This window comes from Meleagris gallopavo, chromosome 16 (assembly GCF_905368555.1).
Source record: "Meleagris gallopavo chromosome 16, MGAL_WU_HG_1.1, whole genome shotgun sequence".
Taxonomy (NCBI): Eukaryota; Metazoa; Chordata; class Aves; order Galliformes; family Phasianidae; genus Meleagris; species Meleagris gallopavo.
Genome location: NC_139419.1, coordinates 3,490,862 through 3,517,275, shown reverse-complemented (window position 1 = coordinate 3,517,275; position 26,414 = coordinate 3,490,862). Strand labels below are relative to the sequence as shown.

General features: G+C 39.1%; 1 protein-coding gene across 9 annotated transcripts in view; it reads right to left on the bottom strand.

Annotated features, from left to right (window-relative positions):
• Positions 1–26,112, bottom strand: part of SDK1 (sidekick cell adhesion molecule 1) — a 362,240-nt gene extending 336,128 nt beyond the window's left edge. For 3 of the 9 annotated variants that reach the window (XM_085237874.1, XM_085237879.1, XM_085237880.1), the window contains exon 1: positions 24,114–25,829. In XM_085237874.1, coding sequence (XP_085094000.1) covers positions 24,114–24,585 — 472 coding nt within the window. In that variant the 5' untranslated portion in view covers positions 24,586–25,829. The other 6 variants (XM_085237882.1, XM_085237883.1, XM_085237875.1 and 3 more) reach the window with 5 other exon arrangements.
• Positions 26,113–26,414: the final 302 nt, after the last annotated feature.

The window sequence follows — 26,414 nt, the reverse complement described above, 5'->3', positions numbered from 1 at the left end:
TTACCCATTCACAAATCTGACCCAAACCGAAGCCATGTAAAGTGTCATAATTACCATAAGGGTAGTAAGCGAGGAATAGATTTTTCTTTTTTTCAGTTATCAACTGAAACAGCCCAAAACCAGCTCGCTCACAGTGTACCATTAACTTATCTACCCAGAAAGCCAAACTTTCACAGGTACAGCTCAACATCTACAGCTCCTCACCTAGCACTGCACACGTATTGACTGGGGATTAAAAACATACCCAGCAATGCTTCCTCAGCCTTCAGAAACACTTCAGATAAGTACATAGTTTCTCGTGAATGACTCTCACAGTGACAGCCTTGACGTCGTATATAAGAAAATCTTTTCTCAACTAATTGAGCTGAGCTTTCAAGTACAACAGCACCTTTGCTCATTTTGACACCAGTAGACAGGCAAATAAACTGCACCGTATACCCTTCTTCAAACTGCCAGAGACGGATGAAGGATAACAGAAAAGTCAAGTTGCAAGAACACTCTGACCCTATTAAAGTAACCGGGACCTCAGCTGTATCTGGATGCCATGGAGGATCTTGTCTGAAGTGTTGCCTTCTTTGAAATGTAAAAACCATTTTCTGAGATCATTTTCTCTCAAGGTAGCTGGACAGTCAACAGGTTATAAGGCATCCCAAACAGCATTCTGTCCCTACCTCATCAGGGATTCTTCAACAGGCTACACATCTCTCCTCAAAAAAAAAGTCATAATCAGAGAACATAAATAAGAGGGAAGAAGGGAAAGTGTTTTTGTGAGAAATCAAAAGGATTACCATCATCTCAGATTACTTGTTGGATTAGTCTATATCCCTCCTGGACTGAAGGAGAAGACAGACCCATTTCACAACCCAAAAAGTAATTTTAAAGCACTATCTTGTGACCTCTTTCAAATTTTAAGCACTTATCACGCATAAAGCTACACAAAATTGTTCATCTCCCTAACTTTATACATACAGCCACATACGATTTTTTTTACTATCCGTTGCGCAGTCATTCACCTAACCATCCTTCTGTAGGTCGCACAGAGCACTCGCTCGAGTCTCCGGGCGCATCCCCCGCCGGAACCCGGTTGCCGAAGGTCCCTCACGCCGTAGCTGGGCGCACCCCGCGGCGCCCGGACTCGCACCTCAGCCCCGGGGCCCGGCCCTCTGGCGCCCTCTGGCGGCGCTCCCGGGCGCCGAGCTCGCTGCCCACGCGTGCTGCCGGTCGGGGGCTCCGTGGGTTTCTCCCTCGGGGCTCTCACCGCGCTGCCGCCTCACCCCGTTCGACTTCTATGCCCACAAAGTTTCATTCAGGTGATTACTGTCCGGTGTCAGCTGTTCGTTTCCTTCTGATTTCTGAACTTCCTGATTCCTTCGGCAGAACTCTGTGGCTGACAACTAAACCCTCTCAGACTCCCAGTGAATGGTAGATACTCGAACACTTTTATGCCCTTCAGAGCTCCAAATCCATAGCTGCTCTGTTACACAGCTCACTTCCTCTAGCAGAAGGTGAGAACTGAAGAACAAATATCGCATGACTTTTCCTGAAGTATGAAATAAGAACAAATAGGCAAACAATTATCATCCACTTGCCCCTTCCCTTGCACCTTCCTCCTTCTCTTGAACATTCTCTAGAATTTAGGATTTCAAACTTATCTTGGCTTTCTGACCTTCTAGCTTCTCCTGAAATAGGGACTCCACTCCTTTCTGCTAACAACTTCCTTTGCAGAAATATCACTTTGTATTTGACACACAAGTCCATCACATTTTAAAACAGCACACTTCTGCTCTTCTCTCTGGCTCCACTGCATCTCTTTAAACCCCACTCTGATACATTTTTCTTCCACGAATGCAAACTGCTCATCCCTGCACATGAACACATTGTTTTCTTCCAGATAAATAATGTTATTTTTTTTTCCCGAGCCACACACAGAATTTCGATAAACACTGAAACCCATCCAAACAGTCCTAAGGTATACTGTGGAGAAAGCAGCCTAATACTTAGCAAACGCATTCAGAACTGAAGGATTCTGATTTCTGACCTCTGGAAGAGACTGCAGGAAAATCCTAAAAAAGACAGAAACCACATCTGACTTTCACGCTTCTTTCAGACTTGATTCCTGTAACTTCTCCACCTTTCTCCCTGACTGAGGGCTGCAGAAGTGCAGATGACTACAAGTTTTGCTGGGTTTTGTTTTAATAAATGACAGGTTGCTAGCTCTTCCCTAGCACTCTCTGAATTCCCAAGACGCTTCCCAAAACGTGGCTGCATAATCTCTTCAGGACACATTTTGGATTTTTGCTTACTTTATTAATAAACAGTAGCCCAGTTCTCTTCAAATTTCAATTCATGAAGCATAGGCTCATCAAAGCACGAAACAGAAAAGGATTTTGTATAGCAGGTGTCTGAAATACCTTCTACTTTGGCAATCTGCAGTACCAGTAGCAACAAGAGCAATTAGACTCAAGAAACAGAGTCTTCACAAGTTGCATAGTTAAGTAGTAGACAGATTGACAATAGAATCTCTGGAATCTCCTTTACCGAAGTGTTTAGAAAACAGATTAATGTCTGTCAGGAATTGCTTTGGTATAACTGATCCTGCCATAGCCCAGGAGAATATACTGCTGAACCTTCCCTTTCCCTCAAAGCAGAGCCACTCCCCAACCTCTTATCTCTTTGAGCCCATTAATCACATATTTTAAGTTAGTTTTATTTTAGTTTTTAAAAACAAACTCAAACTTAAACATACAGCACATTCTATAGCACGTTCTACAGCACGTGAGCACAGCAGGCAGGAGAAGGCACAGGTGACAGAGTCTCCTGACAGCCCCAGACAACACAAGAGACAGTAAAAAATAGCTGTGGACGGAAACAGCACTAAGCACATGTTCCTACACAGCTGAGGGACAAAACACCTACCACACAGGGTAGAGATCTATCCAAGGGATGAACACATCTACAGCAGATCTCTGATGAGAACCAACTTGCCAGCCCTGCAGCTAAATGGGCTCCAGGGCACAGGAACAGAGGTTGTGGGGTTGAAAGTGCCAGGTGAGGCTGGTCAGGGCAATTAAGACCTCGTGCCTTACAGGCTCTGACAAGTAATACCTTTTAATACCTGCATGTCCTCTGAGAGGCACAGAGTTGGCAAGTGAACCACAGCCACACCTCAACAGTCTATTACCCTAAGATCAGCTTAAGATTTTATCTCACTAAGCACAGATCACTTTATCTTGAGAGAAAATGAGAGATGTTAGTTAAAAAAAAAAAAAAAGTGACAACTCTTACAGAAGAAAAGCATCTGAAAAAAAAATACTTCAGTAATACTCCTGCCAGTTATTTATATAAATATTTAACTAATGGACCAAAAGTAGAAGAAATCCTACACGTTGCTTAAAATCTAATAAAAAAATCTAGAGCAAAACCAAGCAAGTCTAATAGGATGTTTTCCATTTACTAGGAATAATTTACAGAAACTTTTCATTGTGAAAGACACTAAACATGGGAAATCTTTCTAATGCAAAAAAGATGATCCAACTTCAGCAAAACAAGGAATGCTTGAGTTACCAATAATATCACTTCTCATGTACTTGAAATTAAGCTTTTGCTGAAGTATTACACTGAATTGGGCCTATAAACAGTATTTTTTCATTAGTTTTATTAAAACTGTATGGAATCACTGCTCAGTGACTGGGGGATAGAATTTAGCTGTATAAAAATCATAATCAAATCAACCTTCCAAAAACAAGAATAATAAATTAGTTCTTGGACTGTTGTTCATTATCAGTTCCCAGCAAAGAACCCTTGAATGCCAAGAGCCAAACAGCCTATAGTCAGCATTCCCTGCCTTAATGAGTATCTCTTGTTGGGATGGAGAAAAAGTTTGTAAGAAAAGACAGAAGAATCCATCCACCAGTACACAACTGCTTCTAATTTGAACAGAAAGCACTGAACAGAATGTGTTAAGATGACAGTCACTAATATTTACAATATAGACCCAAATTCACAAAAAGGTTTATGATATACCTAACTTTTAGGTATCTATGTTGAGCAGCTCAAGTATGACTTCAGTGTCGTAATTGAAAAGAACTGAGCACCTGAGATTCTCAGTGGCAAGTAACAGCAAGGAGTGGAAAGTGTTAGATGTTGGAGCTAAGAGGCTAAAGAAGGGTTGGTTAGAAATCCTACTTCTCCAAGACTCAGACTCCTATCTAAAGAGCTGAATCACTTGCTTATACACAAATACTTGAGAAGCCTTCTTACATCACAGCTACTTGCACGCTAATAAATACAAAGGTATTTCCATGTGATCATCCATGCTGATATGCTGTTAGCACAGTCCTTTGCAGGGCTTGGTGATACACGAGTTAACAGTCTCACAAACAGTGCCTGAAGGTGCTTTCAAGCTGGGGTGTCCAGGACCTGTTTCCAATATGCAATTTCCATGTTTCCGCCTTGTTTTGATAGGCAAAGAATTCAATATATGGATTTGTATCAATATTGTACTTGCACGTAACTAAGTCCTGACTGATGATTAAAGAGCAATTTCAGCTGATCTCTTCAATTTCTGTTGCCTTTTTTTTTTCTACTTGGCACTGCTCCATCACCCTAAGAAAATCATCTTAATTACTTCTAAGTTAAATAGCCCCTTCTCATAAAACTACTTCAAATATAAACATATGTTTAACTGAGCTTGATTCTTTCATTCACTATTCATCTGCAGATTTTCCATCAGCCCAAATGGACCAAAAGGAAGAATTCTCTGCAAAGGAACAAACATACAATTAACAGGACCCTCATCAAACAGTTGTCTACAGATGAATACCCCAGATACTTCCCAAAGTCTTGCAAGATCCATGTCATTGAACATACTCATTTTCCCTGCCAATCACACATTTTTATGTAACAGTAACTAGGTTGATGTCAAAGAACTGAAACAAAATTATATTCCATATGTCATACCAGACGCAACTTCTAAAGATTAGCATATTTATGAGACAAAAATGCATCTTAAGTAATGCAAATATGAAAAATTTCTTGTTATTTGTAAAACCATTTTTCTCCATCTAAAGTATACTTTTCTGCTCTTCTTTAACAGGATCAAAGAAATTAAATTCCATGCAGTAGAAAAGATCTGAGAGGGAGTAACATTCTGATATTATGCAAAATGTCAACAACTGTTAATTTCTCCTTTCAACCTGTAATGCTGGTGTCTAACAAAAATCCATCTGGTCTAAGATAAGGCAGAAGTCTCAGTTTGGTAACGGTCACAGCAGCCCAAAACATTCTAAGTTCAAAACTATGTGGGACAAGAACTAAATAACTCTTCAGTTTCTAACTGAAATCCAGCATTCTTTGCATGCGCCTGCTTTGGCAAATGTCTAATTGTGCATCTAAAAATCAAACTTTTAAACCAGCATTTGATATATTTCGTCAAAAAATCTGAAACGTAAGGCTAGCTGATGATGAACAATTAAAGGCATGTGCTTTCAGCTGAAGACCAATATGCAAATAAAAACGTTATTAAAACCAAAAGTAATGGATAGTTAGCAAGCTATGTCTACCTTTACTAAGGTCATAAACTTTCAAAGTGGAAAAATATAATAATATTTGTCTACCTCCTGAAGATGTGGTTCTCTCTACAAAGTTGATAGACTAACACGTATTTCAACATATCCCACACGTACTTTGCTAAATTGCCTTTGGTGATAATGTATAATTAAGCTAACCTAGTTTAACGTCAATATCAGAATAGCTTGCCAGTGGAAACTACACATGAGTTAAATATATAATTTGCCTAGAAGGAATATAATTTGTTATCCAAGAATCTTCACAAAGAAGTGCTTGAATTTCTCTGACAAACACTTTCAAAATGTGAAAGTTGGGCTAAAAATAAGTTTAGATCAATAGTTAAATTACTGGAAAAAAATAATAATAAAACTCCTTTTGATAACATGTCTGATTTTATCCATTAACGTGGCATTTGTTCTGAGAATCCATAACTCCAAGTAGCAGACTTTGCTATAATTAACAATGCCGTAATAAAGACTACAGCAAACTCTGGTCAAACCATCTTTCAAGATTTTGTTCTTACTTCTGTCTTTATAATTTTCTTTTGTTAGGTTGAGAGTAATGTCATCTTCATACGCACTTTATGATGCGTCACTAATAAACTGTAATAGAATTAATAGCTTCCAGGAAGCGAGCACTGTATCTAGAGGAGTATTGTTGCACAGCTCTTTTGTACTCTCACAGCTAACAAACTTTAATTTCCCCAAATAGCTCTTCAGTAACACAAAAATATACAAATTAAAACCCATTTTTCTTCCATTGGATTTTGTCATATTATAAAATAGATAAAATATCATTGTCTGCTATCACATTAACAAAAAAAACTAATTTAGGTGGATAACACCTAAATTAGTCCTTTGTCCACATTATAATTCTGCAAATTTTTTAGGTATAGTGAAAAATTCTGTAAATTTTTTTGGTATAGTGAAATGTCTGATGAGCATCAGTTGTTGTCACAGTAATGGTAAAGCTTCCAGCATCTGAAATAGGCGTGCTGTACAGCTCTACAGGGCATTTTCATATCAATAAATACGTGTTGCCCATAATAAAAAAGGTTACTTGCTTTTTTTTTTTTTTTTTTTTTAAAGAAGAGAAATCCCGGTAACTCTATTAAAATAACTGGATTTTTATTTTTATTATTTTTATTTTTTATAGTGGAATGGAAGAAACTGAGTGAAAAGGAGCTGAAAATGACCCAAAATCATTGGATGGACTCTCAACTACTACATCCCAGAATTACTTCTACAGAAAAATCATTTCATACAAAACAATATTAATATCTGCAGATGCTATAATTAAAGCTCATTTGACTCATCTAAAATACTCACTGAAGCATTTTTATCCAGTAAGCTAAATACTCTACACACGATGGTTACGCTGCACTTCTAGTACTGATGATGTCATGGACAAAGTACGTAGTATAATCAAATTAAGAAGTGGTGATGACCTACAGAGCTTATAACATAGTAGCAATAACTCAGTATCTCAAGGCAACATAATTTTAAATATAGCCTAACCTACAGAAAACATATTGACCACTACCATTCAAAACGCTGTTAGAGGGGGAAAAAAATGGCTACAGATAATCTGTATTTCAGATAAACATAACATGGATATGAATGGTTTTCTGCAAAAAAAACTTCTATGCACTAATCTACTGCAGGTACCAAAAATGACAGAAATTGAAATCAGAGAAATTCAATTTTTTTGATGATCAAAAACAGCGGGCAGGGCTCATTTTGCTGGTTGGGCTGGATAATGTTGGAGATCTTTTCCAACCTTGGTGATTCTATGACTGCTCTCTAACATCATGTCTATCCATTCTCGTGGTTCTTGGGCTCATTAAACCTGATCCAGTTACACCTCAGGCTACAAATGGACACCCTAAAAACATTCTAGATTAACGAGGTAAATTCTATGGTTGAAAAATCACAATAATGAACTAGGGAGCTGCTCTAATGGAACTGTAATACAAGGAAAGCAGAAAGCCAGGCCTAGTTTTTAAATTATTATTATTATTCTCACAAGCCATCAAATAAAATACATTCACACATTCTTTTCTTTTAGCCAGAATCCTATGGAGATAGGCATTTCAACAATTCCAAGGGGAGAAGAAAAAAAGAAAAAGAAATCTTTAGTTCAACAAACAAGCAAAAAAACCCATAAAAAGTACAGGAGTCAGTGGCCTGCCAGTTTTTCACATTTCTGTTCATGAAGCAAATCCTATGGTCTGCTAAGCTTCTGGTGGATGATATTTTTTGCTGGCTCCTTCAAGACACTACAGCTATAGATATATGCACATCATCAACATCCAAGGTTTAATTTTGGAAACCTGGATGCTAATTACTTTCAAATAGACATTCTTGATATCAGCATTATAAACTTCCAATGTAAAGAGACTGAGTGCTATTTAATGCAGAGAGTTTTCAGAGCTCAAAAAGCCAGGAAGCTGTAAGATTCTTCCAATCTCCTGCCTCAGAAATATTAATTAAGTTTTGAGTTAACTACTGCATTTCAATCCTATGGCTTATATACTGTGTTTCAGGTTAAGGTAACTACTAATGCATTTAACAACTAGGTAAATCCCTTCAAGAGGTTCTACGTAACATGATGTATTTTCTGTGCTGGTGCATTTTAGTAAATCATAAAATAAATCCGTCATGTCTCTGAATGCTCAGACAAGAACAGAAAGTTCTGAGATTATTGCATGCTATTATGAGCATCTAATGAACCACATACTGGGCTAGCTATACTGATTGCAATGACGAGCACAGTTGACATTTGACTTTGCTTCCATAAGGAAACAAAGCTATCCTATATCTCACCGCACAACAAAGCCCAGAACTGCCTGTTCAGTGGTGCTGGGGAATTTGAAGCACACTTAAATCCTAGAAGCAGCTACGCATAAGGATGCAGATAGAAGGATTCAGCACTCATCGCTCTCATTCCTCATTGCCTCCCGAGCAACCCAGGAAAAAAAAAACATTCCTCTTCTGATAACATGGCAGAATCAGAGCCAAGCCAAAGAGCACACAGTTACCTATAAGCTGAAATAATTTATCAAGTCTGATTTTCTAAATTCTAAAATAAAGAAAATCTAATCAAACTATAATTAAACCAAATTTCATTTTTTCCCCATCTAGCTACTTTCCACACATATAATTATGAAAATTACTACTTAAACACTGGCCTAAAAAGTCTACCATTTAATAATCAAGATTCTTATTTCTATAAATATTTAGTTTTCTGGCAATAACTCCCTGAAATAGAAGTAGAAACAGAAAAATGTTTAACTGAACGCATATTAAGAAAGTATTACTTTTCATATTCTTCCTAACATCCTTTTTATACAGTTAGTAATATTAAATTTTTAATTTCCTATTAATATTGTTGCTGCTCGGCCTAAGTCTACAACATAATAAATATTTCATTTCTCTCATGTTAAATACTGCAGGTCGTTTATTTTATCTATAATTGTTACATTTTTAAATAAAGGCTTTAAAGTTCTTTGAAAGTGAAAGGAGACAACATATTACAAAAGAATCTGGGATGAAGACATAAGAGGAACCTCATTTTAATGAGCAAACAATCAGAATCAGGCAGATACTTGAAGCAGTTGCCAGCTCTAGAAGTTAAAGAGATAATCAAGCAAACAATGGACATTGCTCTATTTTCCTTGTTACTGGATAACCTGTGCCCCGCAGCATCAAGCACAAATCTTCTGTGAAGAGAAGCTATTAAAATTGGCATTATATGCTTCCAAGTTTATTATCACTTGTTGATTTCCATGCCATATATACGCTATTACAAACCAAACTCAAACTGACAGCCCTGTTTAAGTCAGTGTCTGCGAGGGAAAAAAAAGAATTATTTTGTTTTTAAAGATTGTAACTAGTTATAAAAGTATTCCTGAGCAATTTAATACTTGAAAAAAAAAAAAAAAAAATCAATGCAATGTCATTACCTTCACCAACACTTGCAGACTTTTGTGACTTGAAAGAATTTATGGAGGTTATTTGTCTAGAACTTACTAAACGATTCTGATGATGCAATGAAGAAAAGCAGGACCCAAGAAGATCAAGTAGTCATTAGGACATAAAAAAAAGATAAACAATAAAGGATTTGTCTGCCACTCTAATGACAGTAACCAAATAAAACTCTTTTATCTACCTCCATTCTTAAAACTAACGCAGATCAGAAGGTAACCAGGACAAGATATCTGTTAAATTAATACCCTTTGAAAGAGTGATGGAACGTGCCATACTTGAGTGCAACACCAACCGTATGACAGAAGACACTTGTGGTTTACAAGCAGACTCAAAGATTAGATATTCATTTTGATATAGGCTAAACTAACTGGAAACTGAGACACTGAAGGGTGGGAAAGAGAAAATGGCATAGCCTTCATAATTACACCTTTGGAGTGCCCACAGACTCTTACAAAACCCTCTGCAGCAGCCCTTGGTAGTTTTCCTTTTTTTTTTTCTTTTTTTTTTTTTTTTTTTTTCCAATTTATATCTCTCTTTTTCTTATAACTTAGAATTCCTGAGATATTTATTCTACTCTCTGCCCACAAGGACAGCATTGGGAATTCATAGTTAAGAACTCCAGAAAGATTCATCATTTTCCAGTAAGGAAGAAGTCATTTATGCAGCAGCTCTTCTGTCTCCCACAGAGAACATCCCTTCTGCTTATAGAAATCCTTCTACTGGGTACAAATACAAACAAGCAATGAGAAAAAGAACAGAATACCTAATCAACTACATTTAAGACTTTGGATTTGAAAAGAAGAAAATCTAGTTTTATCAACTATCTCACATTAACTTTGTGAGACACCAAACTGTTCTGCGTACCTCGTAAGCAACATTCATCAAAATATACTCATATTTTTACTTAACGATACACGTGAAGATACAGTCTCACACCTTGCCATTCCCTGGTTCTGACAGAACTTTTATTTATTATTCCTTCCCTGCTTTTGATCTTCTCAACATCCCAGTTCTGTTTATTCTCTCAAGTCTCTTACACAAAGCCCAAGTTAATCTTTTTTAAAAATACATATATATATATAAATCAAACATAAAATGCAGGACTCCTTGGCTTTATTGTGAGTGGCTGTAAAAACTACATATCCCAAAAGAGAAGTATTTATATCACAAAAGACTTACATATCAATTGACTTTTTGCCTCTGAAGGGCATTACATCCCCTTAGCAGCCTGAGTAGATGGAGCAATTTCTCCATTCCTGAAACCTGCCGAAGCACATCCATCCTTTTTCACACAAAAAGAAACACATTTGCTTCTGTGCAAAAAAATTAGATCAGACTGACATTAAGAAGAAGAGTGCAATTTACAAAATGACATTAAAGAACTTCATTGGGATTAATCCGTGTAACTTCAATAACACTTATCAGTTACCCCTACAGCAGCATCTGTTAATTACTCTGCTGGAAAAGTTTTCAAACTGTCCCAGCACAACTGAAGCTTTTAAATGCATAGAGCAAAACTATTAGGAATGTTATAGTAACAACATAAAAGTGGCATAGAAACTTTCAAAATATTAACTATCACCACTTCAGAGAATCTTTTTCAGTATGTAAGCTTTACTGAATACTAGCTAAATTTACATCAACTATTTTTATACACATTATTTTATTTATAAAATTAGATCAGTTTTCATGTTGAACCCAGCCATACAAACCTTAACCTTCCATTTTAAGACATTAGTTTTGGCGGTCATTAGTTTCCCTCTATTAAAAGGATTTGCTGTAATTAGCTGTAGAATAGTACAAGGTCCTAGATACAGGAGAAATGTTCTGTATAAGGAAAAAAAATCTAATACCTCCTTTGTGCCACACAAAAATGTACTAATGCACTTCATTTTTTACCTACAAATTTAATAGCACACTTAATGAATGACCAATAGTGGTAATTGTTCACCCTTTATTAAGGACTCGGAGCTTGAAACCTGTTGCCTCCAGCTGTTCTTCAAAAATGATACATCTGAAAGATCTGAATGCTTTGTTTCTGACAGAACTACTACACAGAGCTATGGAAAAGCACAGCTAGTAATTGAATAACCCCAAGTGTTTTGACTCCAATGTTATTACGTTTCACAATGCAGATTGATGAGATCTGCAGTCTCCACTTAAGACCATGCAATTCCAGATAGTCTCTTTGTCAATATACAAGGTAGAAAATGAAACTATATTGATGCAAAAACACAAGTTTTGGTTAGAAATGTGAAATCCGGCAGCATATATAATTAAATCACAAAAATTAATTTGATACCCCTAAAGTAGATTACAACAGGACATATAACATATTGATATTAATGTCCCTATCCGAACCAAAAGTAGTGCAACCTTTTGTCTGTCGTTTAGCTTAAAAATAGCATCTTAAGATTTATTAAGGTGACAACTTTAGATAATTATTTCAGTATCATTTTCACATAGTCTCAGACAACTAAAAGGTTATAAAGGAGTAACATGTTTGCACAATAGCAACAACTGTGACCAAAAAGTGAAGCTAAAATTCTTAAAATATATTCCAGTTTATCACTACTGTTAAAAAAAAAAATACATACAGCTGCTGGAGAAGTCTGAAAGGTGTAGAGAATACATATTTATTGTACATAGCAGGATGAGCTGTTTAACATTTAAACATTGCATAAAGTTAATGATTCAACTTAAATATTGCAAGATCTTAAAATGAGTTTTGATAACTTTATATGAAATGGGAACAAATAAATCTTGCAAAAGAAAGGAGGAGACCTTCAAACTACATCTGTTTTCAATAACAGACGTTGTCAGTTGGACTCAGTTAAGGATGGGCACACTACTCATACTATTTCTGCACCTTATTTCCATTTCTCTTTTTCCCCCCTTTCTTTATCACCACGTTGCTCCTGTCAGCAGAATTTAGATAATCAAGTGAAGGCAACTGAGTAGGGAGAAGGAATCGAGGGTGGAAATTATTATTAGGACAAAATTTTCCATCTTACACTCCATGCTGAAAGCTATAGTTTTGAACTGTCACATAGCCAAAAAAAACCTGCAAGAATACAGTTATTCAGCTGAATGCCAAATGACACAAAACATTCTTTCAGATACGTTAAAGCAACCTGATAAAGAAGGATTACTCAAAATAGGGCAAAGTCACTTAAATCCTAGTTTGGAAAATACAATTAAATAAATCAGAAATCATACATTCATATGTTAATTTCAAACCTTTTTCTGTGCAGAAGTAATACTCTGTCTGCAAAATTAACCGAAATAGAAGAAATCCTTACAAGAAACAATAAGAGAACTTCACAGGGCTGAAACACACCGGAGACTGAAAATTTCAGTGTACCAATCACAACGGACAGCTCTTCATGCACACAGTACATTCTACTAGCAGCCCTACTACATGAGCTCTGAATAGTTCTGTCTTGTGTTTTATTTGCCTCACAGCATCTGACCAACCAAGCATGAACACAGTTTATTCAGCATGTAGCCACTTTTCCAGAATCTCAAGGCAGCTCAGACTTGGATATCTGGAAAAGTAACTGAGAGCTGCAAATATGCATGAAATTGAATCTGCCTTTCACATGGGATGTAAGATTTGACTGAATTAGGGGAAATCCATACCTGGCATTTCCCATATTGGTTTTAGGAGGTCTTTCAGTCAAGGCAGTAATGTTCCTGGAACAGCACCGTATCTTGTCTTGTAATAAAACAGTAGCAAACATTTTCTTTTTTTCACAAGACGCAACACCCACAGCCTTTGACACATGTTAATGGTTTAAACAGAACTCTTCTAGTAAACACAACTGATTTGGATGTTAATTAAATTCAATATTCAAGTGTAAGTGACAACCAGATGCACTGCACAAGCCCAATACCAACACTCCCTAATTGGTTGCAAAAAATGTGCAATGTGCCATGGTTTACCAAAGCACCAACACCTATTCACTTTCATGCTGCAGTGAATTTCAAGTAAACATGAGTACCTCTGCCATTAATTCTAACAAAGTGACAGCTCACCCTCCACTGCAATGAACATTTGCACAAGGGTTGAACTTATCAGTAGTTATGAAGTTCAGCAGCTTTATAGAAGGTTATTTAGAATGCTAAGAGCTCTTGTAAGGAAACAGACGTTTGCACACATGGAAGAGTGAAAATACAAGATTACTTACCACTTTATTTTTTATTTACAATACAAACAAATTGACCTTGTTTGTATAAACTATCAGAACAGCTATTAAATAATAAAATGCACCACTGATTGTAACAATCAGAAAGATCAATGCGGTGGAATAGCAATACAGGAGATCTAATAACAAAGGGAGTAGCGTGAATGGAACAGTGTTACAAAGGGAAAGGAAAGGCACTCACCCATCTCTGGAGATCTCAGCTAGCAGGAACAACTCCACAAGGGAGGGATCACCAACCAGAGATCCTTCCCCGCTGGCAGTCAGCCACTAAGTGAGGTCTAAGAGAAGTGCAGCCAGGCTCCACTCCTTCTGATCACATAGAATTGCCTTCACCTGTGCTCCCAGGGCTGACTGGGTCCTTTCCCCAGGTGATCAATCAGTGGTTCAGGCCATGATTCAGCAGTTCCCATACACTGATCATTTCTTAACCTAATAAGTCTTTCTGACTGGACTACACAAGCACAAGCTGACAGTTACTCCTGTGCTTCCTGAGTCAGCCAAGTGATGGAGAGGAGCTCAGTTAGCATCCAGCTACATACACCCATGATGGATGCAAAACTTCTGCACATGGAACTCCAGCCAAGATCAGAATACACCACAGCAGAGAGGATCTTCCCCAACTGAGGACTACATTGACAGTGATAAAGATGAGACAGAGTAAAATATTGTCTACTAATTGATCTGCCACCAAGTCAGACTTATAAATCACTTGCCTTTGTTATTCTACTTATCAGTGGGTGAAAGCTTTTGTATTTTGCCATTTCTAAGATAGAAAAATAACTCCTACTTACTCTCCAAAGGATATCCTTCATTTAATAACTACCACAATGAAATTAAGAATTTAAAGGACAACGAAAACACAATCCTACTCAGTTATACCTCAGCGAGAGTAGAACCTAGACCAAAGACTATCATGACTACACCAAGTAGTCTTTTGGTCTCAGCCACTTAGGGAAGACACAATTATATCTGAAATAATTTTAAAAGCTCTATCTGCCAAAAGCTTCCTCTGCTGGCAGTTTTTGGTTTTACAGTGGTGTTTGCCTGTTTTACTTGTGTTTGTGTCTCTCCTCACTGACTGTCAAATTACAGAGGAAATTGCCTTCAGAAAGGAAATATTAAAATAGATGTATTCAGAATGATGTCAAATGCATTAAAATTTTTTTAAAAAGTGTTTTATCTCTATTCAGTCAAAGAGCATTTAGGCTGAAAGTGATAACGTTTGTTGGCGAAAGCTATTTTGCAGGCATCAAGCTTCTGCACTGTTACAGATAAAAGGTATTCATCTCTGCTTATGAGAATAGGATGTCCATGCAGAGCCATGTTACATTTTCTCACTACCTACTTCACTAGTTTTTTGGTTCATTTTTAATATTACAACACTAGGAATTTGAGAATTACAAAATTAAGTTTTAGATCTTACCTGAATTTCTGTAACACAATAAGATTTGCCGTCTTCAAATTTACCAAGCACAACTTTTATTGACAGCAATGTGCTCTAACTAGGTGTTCAAGTTTTGGGGATTAGAAGACATAGTTAAATTTAGAATAAAGATGATGAGAATTATACTTGTAAGAAACTTGAATGTAGAAAACTTGTAAGACATTTGTACAGATAACTAGCAATAGTACAATTAGGCTCTGTGAATAGGAAACGCTTTCACTCAGTCTACAAATGTCAGGAAGTCATTACATAAAATAAGTGTTCTTTTAAAGAGCAGAAAACACAGACCTCTGAGGAATAGTTCTTGAGTCTTGCACACTATTTCCAGGAGAGAAGACAAAACAGGACAGCAGTGAGACAAACAGATGGGCACACATACACAAAGAATTAGATAGTCCTCATCAACCTGGACAGCAGAGTTTCCATCACATTGTTAACAACATAACTGGAAAGCTTTTTGCATGCATCACAGAAAAAGAGTTCTTGCAGATTTTAAAGGACACCGATGGAAAGAGTTTCTCCTTATTTATACTGTCCTTGTGAGGACAGTAAAGAAAAATGCATAAGGGTACTCTTGCAAAACAGCATTAGTGTGATTGGTTAGAATCAGTCAATTTCTTGATGATGAAGGAAGAAAACAGTCCCAAGCAGTCAGCAAATGTCAGTGGCACAGATTCAAGAGAACTTAAAAACAAAATAATCCATATATTTAAATGCACGTATTTAGAGATATTGTTAGATAATTCCCTTCCCTTCTCCTACCCATTTCAATACTGCAGCAGCGCATCACTTTCCATTTGTTCCATGTTACAATAAACACATGATCTTTCAGTATATGCCATAATGCCATACATTTCATTTCTGATCCCTGCATACCATCTAGTTATTTAAGAAGTACTTAGTCATGAACGTCCTCTGCACTTCCTCACAAATAAGTAATAAGAAATAAAGGATGTTCTCTGGTGTGCAAGAAAGACAACAATGACTTTAGCATTAGACAAAAATGTTGGTTGAGCAAACAGTATAATAAAATGCATCTTCTTCTGTATGTCCAGATGTTAGGCATAATCAAATCGTAGCTTCATTTCATTCTTAGAAGGCTGTAATGCTACTGAACAGATTTCCTATGAACTCAATGCCAAAAGCATTTGTCAAAGCCGCAACATATACAGCTAGATAAACCTGAATCTGAGGATGGAAGTAGGGTCTATCAGATCTTCTGATTTCTGTGTAGTAATGAGTTACAAACTCGGTTTCATCCCGGAATCAATGTCGGACCACTTTAGCAACATGTCCTGGAGTTATGTGTCATTACTCTCTACTTTCATACCTAACAAATTATTTTCTAGATAACTTGTTAGACTAGGAGTTTACTTTAAAAAAATATGGCTTATTGCTTGAAAGACCATAAAGTGGGTTAAAGAAACCTAAGGGATAATGATTTATCTACCAGAATCAACTTTCTCCTCAGACTGCTGCAATAGAGCATGGAAATGCGAAAAACAGGATGAAAGATTCAAGTTATGTGCCTAAAAAACACAAATGCTTTATCATTTATCAAGAATGACACTTCACAACTTATCTGAACGTGGTGACATACCATAAGATTGTACAATCCACTCCCACATTTTGCATAAAGTAGTGTTAAAGGCTTTATTTTATCTGTTGGAGCCGCTATCATCATTTTTACCTGCTGAATCTGCATGTTAGATACAAGCGTTAAAAAGTAGCATCTGTGAAATTTGCAACTTAAGTAGACAAGACAGAAGAAAAAAAACATTTTCCACTTTATAGATCTCAAGAATTTATATATAAGGGGATTAAGAGGAATATTTGCATTGCTTAACTTTAGTACTTACTTTATAAGGCTCCTTCTAACAAAGGGAGGAATTCCCTTAAAGTGTCTTTCAGAAAAGAAATCCAAAGTTAAGTCCTCTAAACCACCCCAGGAAAGTACTAACCTTCCTATTTTCTCTCCGGGAGCACCACCCTCCAAATGCTCCTTCATTAGGCAGTGCAATTCTCTTGTATTTTGTCTGTGCCTGAAAGTTCTCTCTCAGTTTCCCCTGATCTTAGTGATGGCTGCCAGGATCACATGCCATGGCCACATATTCCCATCACTGCTGTTGCACTGTCCCTGATAGATGAGTGAGCCCAGTTTCAGCTAGCTCAGGGAGCAAAACCAGCTGAACGTTAGCTTTACAAATGCTTAGCTTTCCAAAGCCCCTATTTTTAATATTGGTGAGGTGCAAGTTGTAACACTGGACATTTTACAGATAAAACACATGATTAGCAACAAGCTATTGTGTAGTCTACATAGGAACAGCTTTATTGTCTTTAGTAGCAATGGCAGAACAAGAAGTGACCAGGTAAATCAGAAATACTAATACAAATAACATGCACGTCTAGAAGCCAAGAATCTGCATAATGCACAGATCTTACAAAAGCAGTCATAGTAGTTCAAAAGTAAAGAAGTCAACGCGTATGCTAAAATAAAGGTTCCTACCTTCTCGGCCACATAACCCTTTGAACTCCAACTGCAAATGCAACATGACCTAATCCCTACAGAATGCATTGGACATTCTAGGGAGGTGATGTTTGAAAGATCACGTCCACAGGTTATCTGAAAGTTTTACTTAGATGCAAAATAAATAAATAAAATGGAAAAAAATCGTTGCATGTATTTCATACCTATTCATAACCAATGAACTGAGATAGCACTACACTTCCCATAAAAAATCTGCAGTTTGACAGAGTTAAGTCGACAACGTATGAATATGAAAAGATTTTTTTCCAAGGGAATAAAAATCATGAAGTTGTCTGAACTACTTGGTAGGACAACCAACATCATCACAGGCAGGAACACCCAGGGACCCCAACTTCTTCAGAAATAAATCTTTCATGGAGTGATATTTTGGTTGTGCATGAGCTATATGGCGAGTGAAAGGTTGTTTGAGGCACATGGAGAGAAGAGCCTTTATTCACTAGAAAATACTCTGTAGTCACTCACACGCAGAAAGCAACACTCACGAACCACCTGCTTTCCAGCTGTAATAACTATAAGCAGTCTAATCCAGTGCAATGCCATAGCTGCTAACAGCTATCTTCCTTTAAAACATACAAAAGTCTTCTTGTGCTTAATTTAAAGCATTTCAAGTAAATGAAAGATGGGGCCGAGAACTGTCAAGAAAACAAAACACTGAAAAACTGATCAGTGAGCTGCATTCTTAGCTTCTAACTAGGGTAAGACAGAAAAACATTATGTACCAATTCAAACTTAATCATTATGCTCATGCATGAGGAATGTGGATTAAAGATACAAAGCTACCTTCGTTCTGGCATTTTCCACCTCTGAGCAAATCTTGGTGAAAGTTATTCTAGTTGACACAGTTTCAAGAAGAAAACTATTCTGGAGACCACAGAGGGATCAACAAATCATCAGTTTGTTCACTAAAAGGTATTTAAATACATTAGATATTTATATATGCAAAGGGCTTCTGAATATACAGTTAAAAAAACTCATACCACAATGAACTCAGCACGAACAGGGGTTTGATCTGCATGGAATCTAATTGCTTTCAGTCTGCCCACAGACTCATTACAGCAAAAAGGCCCAGGTGAATCAAGAAAGCAGCCCCTTCAGAACTGATGCTCAGGTAAAGCTGTACACAAAGTTGCTAAATGGATGAAAACATTTTATTTTCATCAACAGTGCTTTCAAGATATGCAGGTGTGTGCCCTTAAGAACAGAAAACAAAAAATTCCCCTTTGAGACATCTAAAAGTCCAAGACCTTCACACAGCTTCGTAATTATTTACCATAAGACTTCTTATTAAAACTTCTATGGTTTGTTTAATCAGCCAGATAATCTTCAAAATATTAGTCAATACTTATCTTTGTTGTTCAAAATAGCCAGAAATAACAGAGCCTTCCAGAACAGCCTTCCAAGGTCTATGAGCAGGAGCACCCGTTCCCTTTCTTTTTTCTTGAGTGATGTGAAAGACACACTACAGAACTCTGGGACTAAACCACCCCAATCTCCCTCCATACCCACACTACTCCTGGTCTGAGTATCTTCTGGTGATGCATGAATAGATCCTAGATAGAATATATCAAGGCTGCTCCAAAAGTAATGCCTCCTGTTTTATTATGTTGCCTCATGACTTCAGAGGTGGATGTTGGTTATACAGCAGTAGAAGCTGAACCCTCCTGCCAATATTTTGCTGCATGTCGCCACATGACAGAGGGCAGCAGAGCGGCTGTCTGACAAAGCAGAGGCTGACATGAAAGTGCAGACGGAGCAAAGGTGTGTAAATAAATGTGGGAAAAATTGCACCCACTGACATTCACTGATGCTGAATGTTTATGGAGATCAAATGGTGGACGTGAGCACAGTGAGGTGGTGGGTGATGCCTTTCAGCAGCAGCACAGCAGGTTGCCTCTGATTTGTACCGGTGTGACAGGCTGGCTTTTGTTCATCAGTAGCAGAAACACAGAGCTAATGGTGGTGACTACACTGAAAAATAGTGTTTTGTAGATGAGAATTTGCTCTAGCAAATAGCTTTATTGTGCTCTTGGAAAATGTTGCAGTTTCCATGGAAATAATTAGGAGGCGTTACTTTTGGAGCAACCTGTGTACAATCTTGCTGCCTCTCTTATTTGCACAGTAACAGTGCACTCCCAAGAAACTCTCTGAAACTGTGCACTTTAAATGTTGACAGATATGTATCTCTTTAAACTTGCTTTGAGAAATATTGAGAGGAAGTAATTTTTCAACCAAAGCAGAGGAAGCAAACTCACATTTACCACAGCAGAGAGAGTTAAAAGTTGGATATTGCTACAGAAAAATTCTTCTCTCTCCATTCCATTTCTCTTTAGTCTGAGATCGTAATTCCTCCTTCAAATCCATTTATTATTATTATAATTACAAACCCAAATAATTAATCTGCTAAAAAAAACTATTACATATTTAAAATGTTATTCTAAAGAAAGCGAACAACTAAATCCAGTACACACAAATGAATTTCCAATAAATAGCAGCATAATCTTTTGGAATTAGAAATGCATCATTCAACATGTAATTCATAATGGCAAATACCACACTCACATCTAACTGCCTCTCTGGTCCTTCCAACACCTCACTGCTCTATGCAGGTAGCTGATCATCTCTGAACATCAAATGCAGTTGGAAATTTTCTTGAAAGCATTTCCAGACCTTTATAAGTAGCAAAAGATCAGATATTTGAATTAAAAAAGCAGGCAGCATTTTCTATTACCTCCCGTATCACTGCTTCTGTCAAAACATAACAGATATCAATACCACCTTAAATATGCATTCAGGTCCTTGTAGAATGCTGAATTATAGATTTCAGCAAGTGGCATGAAAAGATTATTCTTCCATTGCTATTAAAATAAGAAAAATCAGACAAGCTTCTCTTTCTTAATATTTGAAGATAACCATCTCCTGTTAGAGAAACTTAAAGCTATGAACTGGCTTTTTCTATTTCAAAATCATTCTGAACTACAACCATCAATCCAAAAGGAGTATATTTTCTACATATCTTTTATTCTTCAACAAAATAAGACATTGAGAGGTACTTAAATCAATTAAGACACGCAGAGTAACTTCCAGCAGTTTCCAATCTCTTTAAATAAGCAGAATTTTCCTATTTTCATGCAAACAGTCTAGCATTTCAGTGAACATTTTATGACGCAGTAGCAATCAGTGCTTGTTAGCCTCACATGTAACCAATATTCCAATCTGCAAAGAGCTCTGTGTGCTCAACAGGACCATGCAAAGGCCTGAAAGCCCCCTAAGCTGGAGGTCACTGCAGGATAAAGGTCTCCCAAGCACAGCAGTTACCACGTGCAAATGATTCACTTCTCCCATCACCCTGCAAATTCTAATTTGATAATTATGGTGATTATCAATTAGCACCTCACCACTATTTGATGGCACACAATGACTTAAGGCTAGCTAGCATCTAACACTCAAATTTAACAAACATGCCGTAGAAAGAGGCATCATGGCAGAAGATTACAGACATCTCTTTATTTCTATATGTTGAAGTATTCAGACTCTTACACACTAATTTTCCTGACGTTTCACATTCACAGATGGGCCAGTGTGGTAAGCAGGGTGAGACACGCACACAGTCTGAGGGGTGTCTATGCAAGACCTGCAACCAGAAGAGCAGTGGGAGCACAGCTCTGGGCTGTGCTATGGAACAGGCCGTAGCATTGGTCATCCATCAGCTTCTTCCACTATCAGAAGGACTGCACTAACTGTAGTGAGGTTTGGGGAAAAAAATTGTTATTCAGTACAGTAAGCCAACGTATGATTCATAATAATTAAATTTACTTGGAAAAGGAAGAAGCAATCATATAAGTCATTATAACCAACTATATAACACAACTACTAGAGAAGACGGAGAAGCTGAAAATCTAAGTGCAAAATGAATTTACAAGTGATTTCATCTACTGTTTGCCTCTAGATCTGCTTTAACACAGATGATCATTCAAGTCTAGAGAATACTCAGACAACCTGTTGGAGTTGAAAATATTTTTTTCCATTCACTTTACAGAACAACATACTTAATCTCAATGACTGTACCTAATACGTTTCCATAGCATTTAGAACTTGTATTTCAGTATACTTATTACTTTAATGCTTAAGTAATTGTTGCAGAAACATTAGCTGGTTACAGCATAGTATTATGAGTTTCTCATCACAGATAACTGTGGCCTGTATATTTAGAACATTCATATTCTCTATCACACAGTAAGATTGGAGTCATAGAATTCTTTTCTGCACATGATCATATCAATCCAATACGAAGTTTTTGAGATTGTACCAGAATTTCTATTTTCAAGAAGGACTTTTATAGAAATTGTCATCTTCTCTCTAAATTTTGGCAATGATGAATGTTTCAGACTCCATTAGAACTCAGAGAGCAAAGAGAACCATGACATTTGTGAAAAGCACTGAGCATTAAGACCTTCACATTGGTTTGTAAGTCAACCAATTTTTGAAGACCTACCTGCATTTTTTGCACTATATTAAGAGGAACAATGTATTTCATTTTTTTCTTCATTCATTGTTTAATGTTTTCTAAACTCCACACCTTTATCCACACCAATATTTCTCAGAAATAACACGACTCACTCTCTTCACATCCCATCCCACCCATCCCTTGGTCACAGATGGGTACAGCCTACTTGGTGTTAGGACTTTTCTTAAGGACTTTTCTTATCCTGTAACTCCTAGAGACAGGACTGACACTACTGCAAGTGCTCAGCAATCTGAAATACTCTATTGGAATATTTTTGTCATAGTTTGTGCCAAAAAAAAGTTTCAACTCACTTTGTGATCCAATTAGATTGTTGGATTACTACTCTGCCACAGAAAACTGTTTTACACAACATCTGCACTGCTTCCTGAATAACTTGCCCTTAAAACTGCCTTAAATGAAAACTCTTTACATTTTTAATTTATACTTCAAGAATAATGAGCGCTTGTCTTCCAAACCTAAGCGTCACACTGGCATCTATCAACAACCACCAAAAGGGAAAAAAAAAAAAAAAAAAAAAGTTACATGAATTGTAATTTGAGGGGAGAATTATTTCAGGTATGCCTTGTTTCAGAATAACAATATCCTGTTAGGGCTTGCAGGCCTCTGCATAAGCACTTTGGGAATTGGAATGACAGCATAAACAAAGCGCTGAAAAAGGTTTCTGAGGGTGGAGTCCATTTTTAAACACTGGATTAAAATTCTTCTGTATCCTGAGGCTCCAAACTTTTCAAAGGTGCAGCAATAAACCCTGAGCAGGCAAACTACTGCAGACTTGGCTCTGTAACCCTCAACTCAGGAGCCCATCCAGCTATTAAAGCTGAATGCATCATTGTTCCCTATGAAACACCCGACAACAAAGAACTAAAAAACAAAGACCATTCCCCTACATGGAGTATTAACTTCCGCTGCAATAACCAACTCCTCGTCCCACACGACACAGCCCTGCGTTGTACGACACACCACTCCACTCAGACAATGCACACTGCAATAAAACTCAGCCCAGCAAAGAAAGTGAAAGCTGCGTTTGTTCAGCACGTTACAGCAGCCAACTGTAATGCTCCTGCCTGCCATTTATCGCTTGCTCTGTCAAAGGATTATTAAGAATTAAGCTTCGTTTGACAATTTTCTATTTCTTGAGAAGGGAATTTACATGCACAGTGACGGACACTTGATATTTAACGCCTATTGGTCGACTCTGACCCTGCGTTTACAAGTGACTCATTTGACTGCAAGGATCTCTGATGTGGAAATGCTCAGATACGAATCAATTGCAGTTTTTGTCTCGGGTAAATGTTACTTGGCAATCCAAAAGAAACGAACAATGCTTGAACCAAGGTTCACATAGAATAGCACTCATATGCTTAAAGAATTCCTTTTACATGCCTGATTTAGTTCTAGTAGGCGGATTTATGAGTCCCCTTCTCCTAATAACTTATCTCAGTGCAGTGTTTTTAAACACACACAACCAGCAGTTAACTCTTCTGCTGCCTGAGACAAAAAAAACACAGAAACACACAGACAGACTGAAGTAAATACAAGCGTAGATTCGGTCCTGATAAGCCATTGATTCTTTGTGGGAGATGGGGATAGGGGAAGGATAGGAGGATGAGAAAAGGAAGCATGCAAGATACAGTCTGCAAATCCCTGCTCCATCAAGAAAGAATTGTGCATAATGAATGACCGTTCCTGCATGAAATCAACTCACTGCAAATTCTGCAGTTTCCCTCTGACAGGAACAAAGTGAAATGGTATATCTTTACCCGAGTAAAACTGCCTTCCTCTTGGAAGGCAGATGCAACATTTCTATAAACAAAAATGTCTCTAGTCTTACCTTGTGCCAGCGCTTGCAACATGTGGAGCTGTAGCAACAGAAACGCCCACCATCGTCGACAGAAGAAGAAACAGAAGTTTAACTTCATCATCATTTCGTCTCGCCTGCTATTCCTCCGGGCAATAATTTCACGATCCAGCTTCCTTCCAACCATCATTGCCTCACTGATCCCTATCCGATCCGACTGCCTGCCACTCCTGACAGCGCTTTGGTCATCGCTCACTCTGCACCCCGAGGCCAGGCTCTCTTTGGTGGGCTGGGAACATCGCCAGCTGCCTTTGCCCCGGAGTTTTGGGGGAACAGAAAGCCCCACTTCACAGGAACCGAGGACTCTTTGATTTGTGCTCACTTTGCATGCAGCCCGAAAGCAGCACTCTGTGTGCCTCACCGTATTATAATTACCCACGAAGTCAATGTTTCTTGTGGAAGTATTGACTGCACCAAAACAACCAGTCAGAAATGTGAAACACATGTTTCTCTGTGCTGTCACATCCGATGCCTTCAATGGGGAAGGAGTAAGTTTATTGGCGTCAGTACTTCAGTAAATCCGGATCCTTCGGCACATTGCTAACAGCAACACAGAAGGATGGATCCATCTCAGCCAGCAGCACACATCCCCACAGCACCTTTCATACCGCAAGGATGACGGCAACTGTTACCCCTGTGATATTCATCAAACGTAGGGAATCTTCCGGCATGTGTCCCATTCTCCCATAAAAACCTCGGAGCGGAAGGGTTAAACTCGTGTAAAGGGGTGGGAAGAAAAGCACCAACGGGAAAAAAAAAAAATACTAATTGAAAGTATCTCGCCCTTCCTTGCGCCGAGGATTTATTTCAGACAATTTCAAGATTAGCCATGCAGACAGGTTAGTCTCCAGATATCCCCGCCAAGCTCCGCATAGTTTATATTAATCCGATTTTCCTCTGGATACAAATCTCTCCCGTCAATAGAAGGGGCTGAAGGGTCCTCGTGAGGTAAAGCGAGCGGCTCCGGCACTGATTGCAGCCGGCCGTGCCGTGAAACAGCCGCAGGCCGGCGGCGGCGTCACCTGAACTCACGTTCAGCCCGAGGTAGGGAAAAGCTCAGCCGGTCGTATTTCCCTCCTCCTCCAAGATTGGCGCCGGTTTCCTCCTCTTCGCAGTGCGACCGCGACCAAAAAAAAAAAAAAAAAAAAAAAAAAAAAAAAAAAACACAACAAGAAAATCAATCACCTCTCGCACGTAACGCGTTCTGCTTCTGCCCGGCTACGGACGCAGCAGCGGAGCCAACCCGCAGCTGGGCGGCCTCCGGGGCGGGGGGGAGCGACATCTCCCGAAACAAACAGCAACAAGGTGAAATCCGCCCGGCTGCTCTGGCTGTCGGCTGTGCTCGCTCCGCCGGGCGGCTCTTTCCTCGCAGCGGCTGTAAACACGAAAGCAACGCGCTACCACCGCGGCGGCGGCGATGGGAGCGCATCCAAAGGGGAAAAAAAAGAAGCGCCGAAGGTCTTCGCGTTCAAACAATGCATCGGGTATTGTTCCAGTCCCGCCTTCCGTAAAGGGAAAAGTTTCGTGGGAGATCCCCTCCCCCCCACACACACCAAACAGAAAGGATACGGGTAGCTCTGCCGGGCGGACGCCCGGGATGAACGCAAGTTAAAAACAAAGCACCTCAGCTTGAAGTTGAGCCAACGAACCCCCCCGCCGGCGCTCCCCCCGTCTCCTAAAGGCGGACTGAACTTTTCTCACCTCCCTCAGCCCCAGTCCTGCCGTCCCCCTCCCCCGGCAGCCGCCTCACGCTCCCCCCGCTTCCCCCGCACCGCTCCGCTCCGCGCTGCAGCCGCACCTCCCGCCCCCCCCTTCCCCCCACCTACACCTAAGCGGGGCAGCAGCCTCTGCGGCGCAGCCACATGGGCGGTGTGGACATGTACGGAACTATCAGGACGGGGTGTGGGGGGGTGTATTTCAAGACAGGTTCTGCTCTCTACAGACGATAGAAGAGGAGGGGGCCGGCTCTCCGCCCCGCACCCGGCAGGACCTGCCCGCGGCCGCCGCTGCTAACATCGCCGCGCTCCTCCCTCGGGCCCTCCGCCGGGCGCTGATTGGTCGGAGTGCGCGCGGGGCAGGGAGGGCGCAAAGAGCCGCGGGCGCGCAAGCTTGGCGGGACGTCGCGCCGCGTCCACGCGCATCTCTAACGGCCGCGCGCGTGCGCCCCGAGGGGATTTTGTCCCGCGTCCACGCGCCTCCCTAACGGCCGCGCGCGTGCGCGCCCGGCGGGCCGTTATGTCGCGTCCCCGCGCTCGCGGCGCCCCCTAGGCGCGT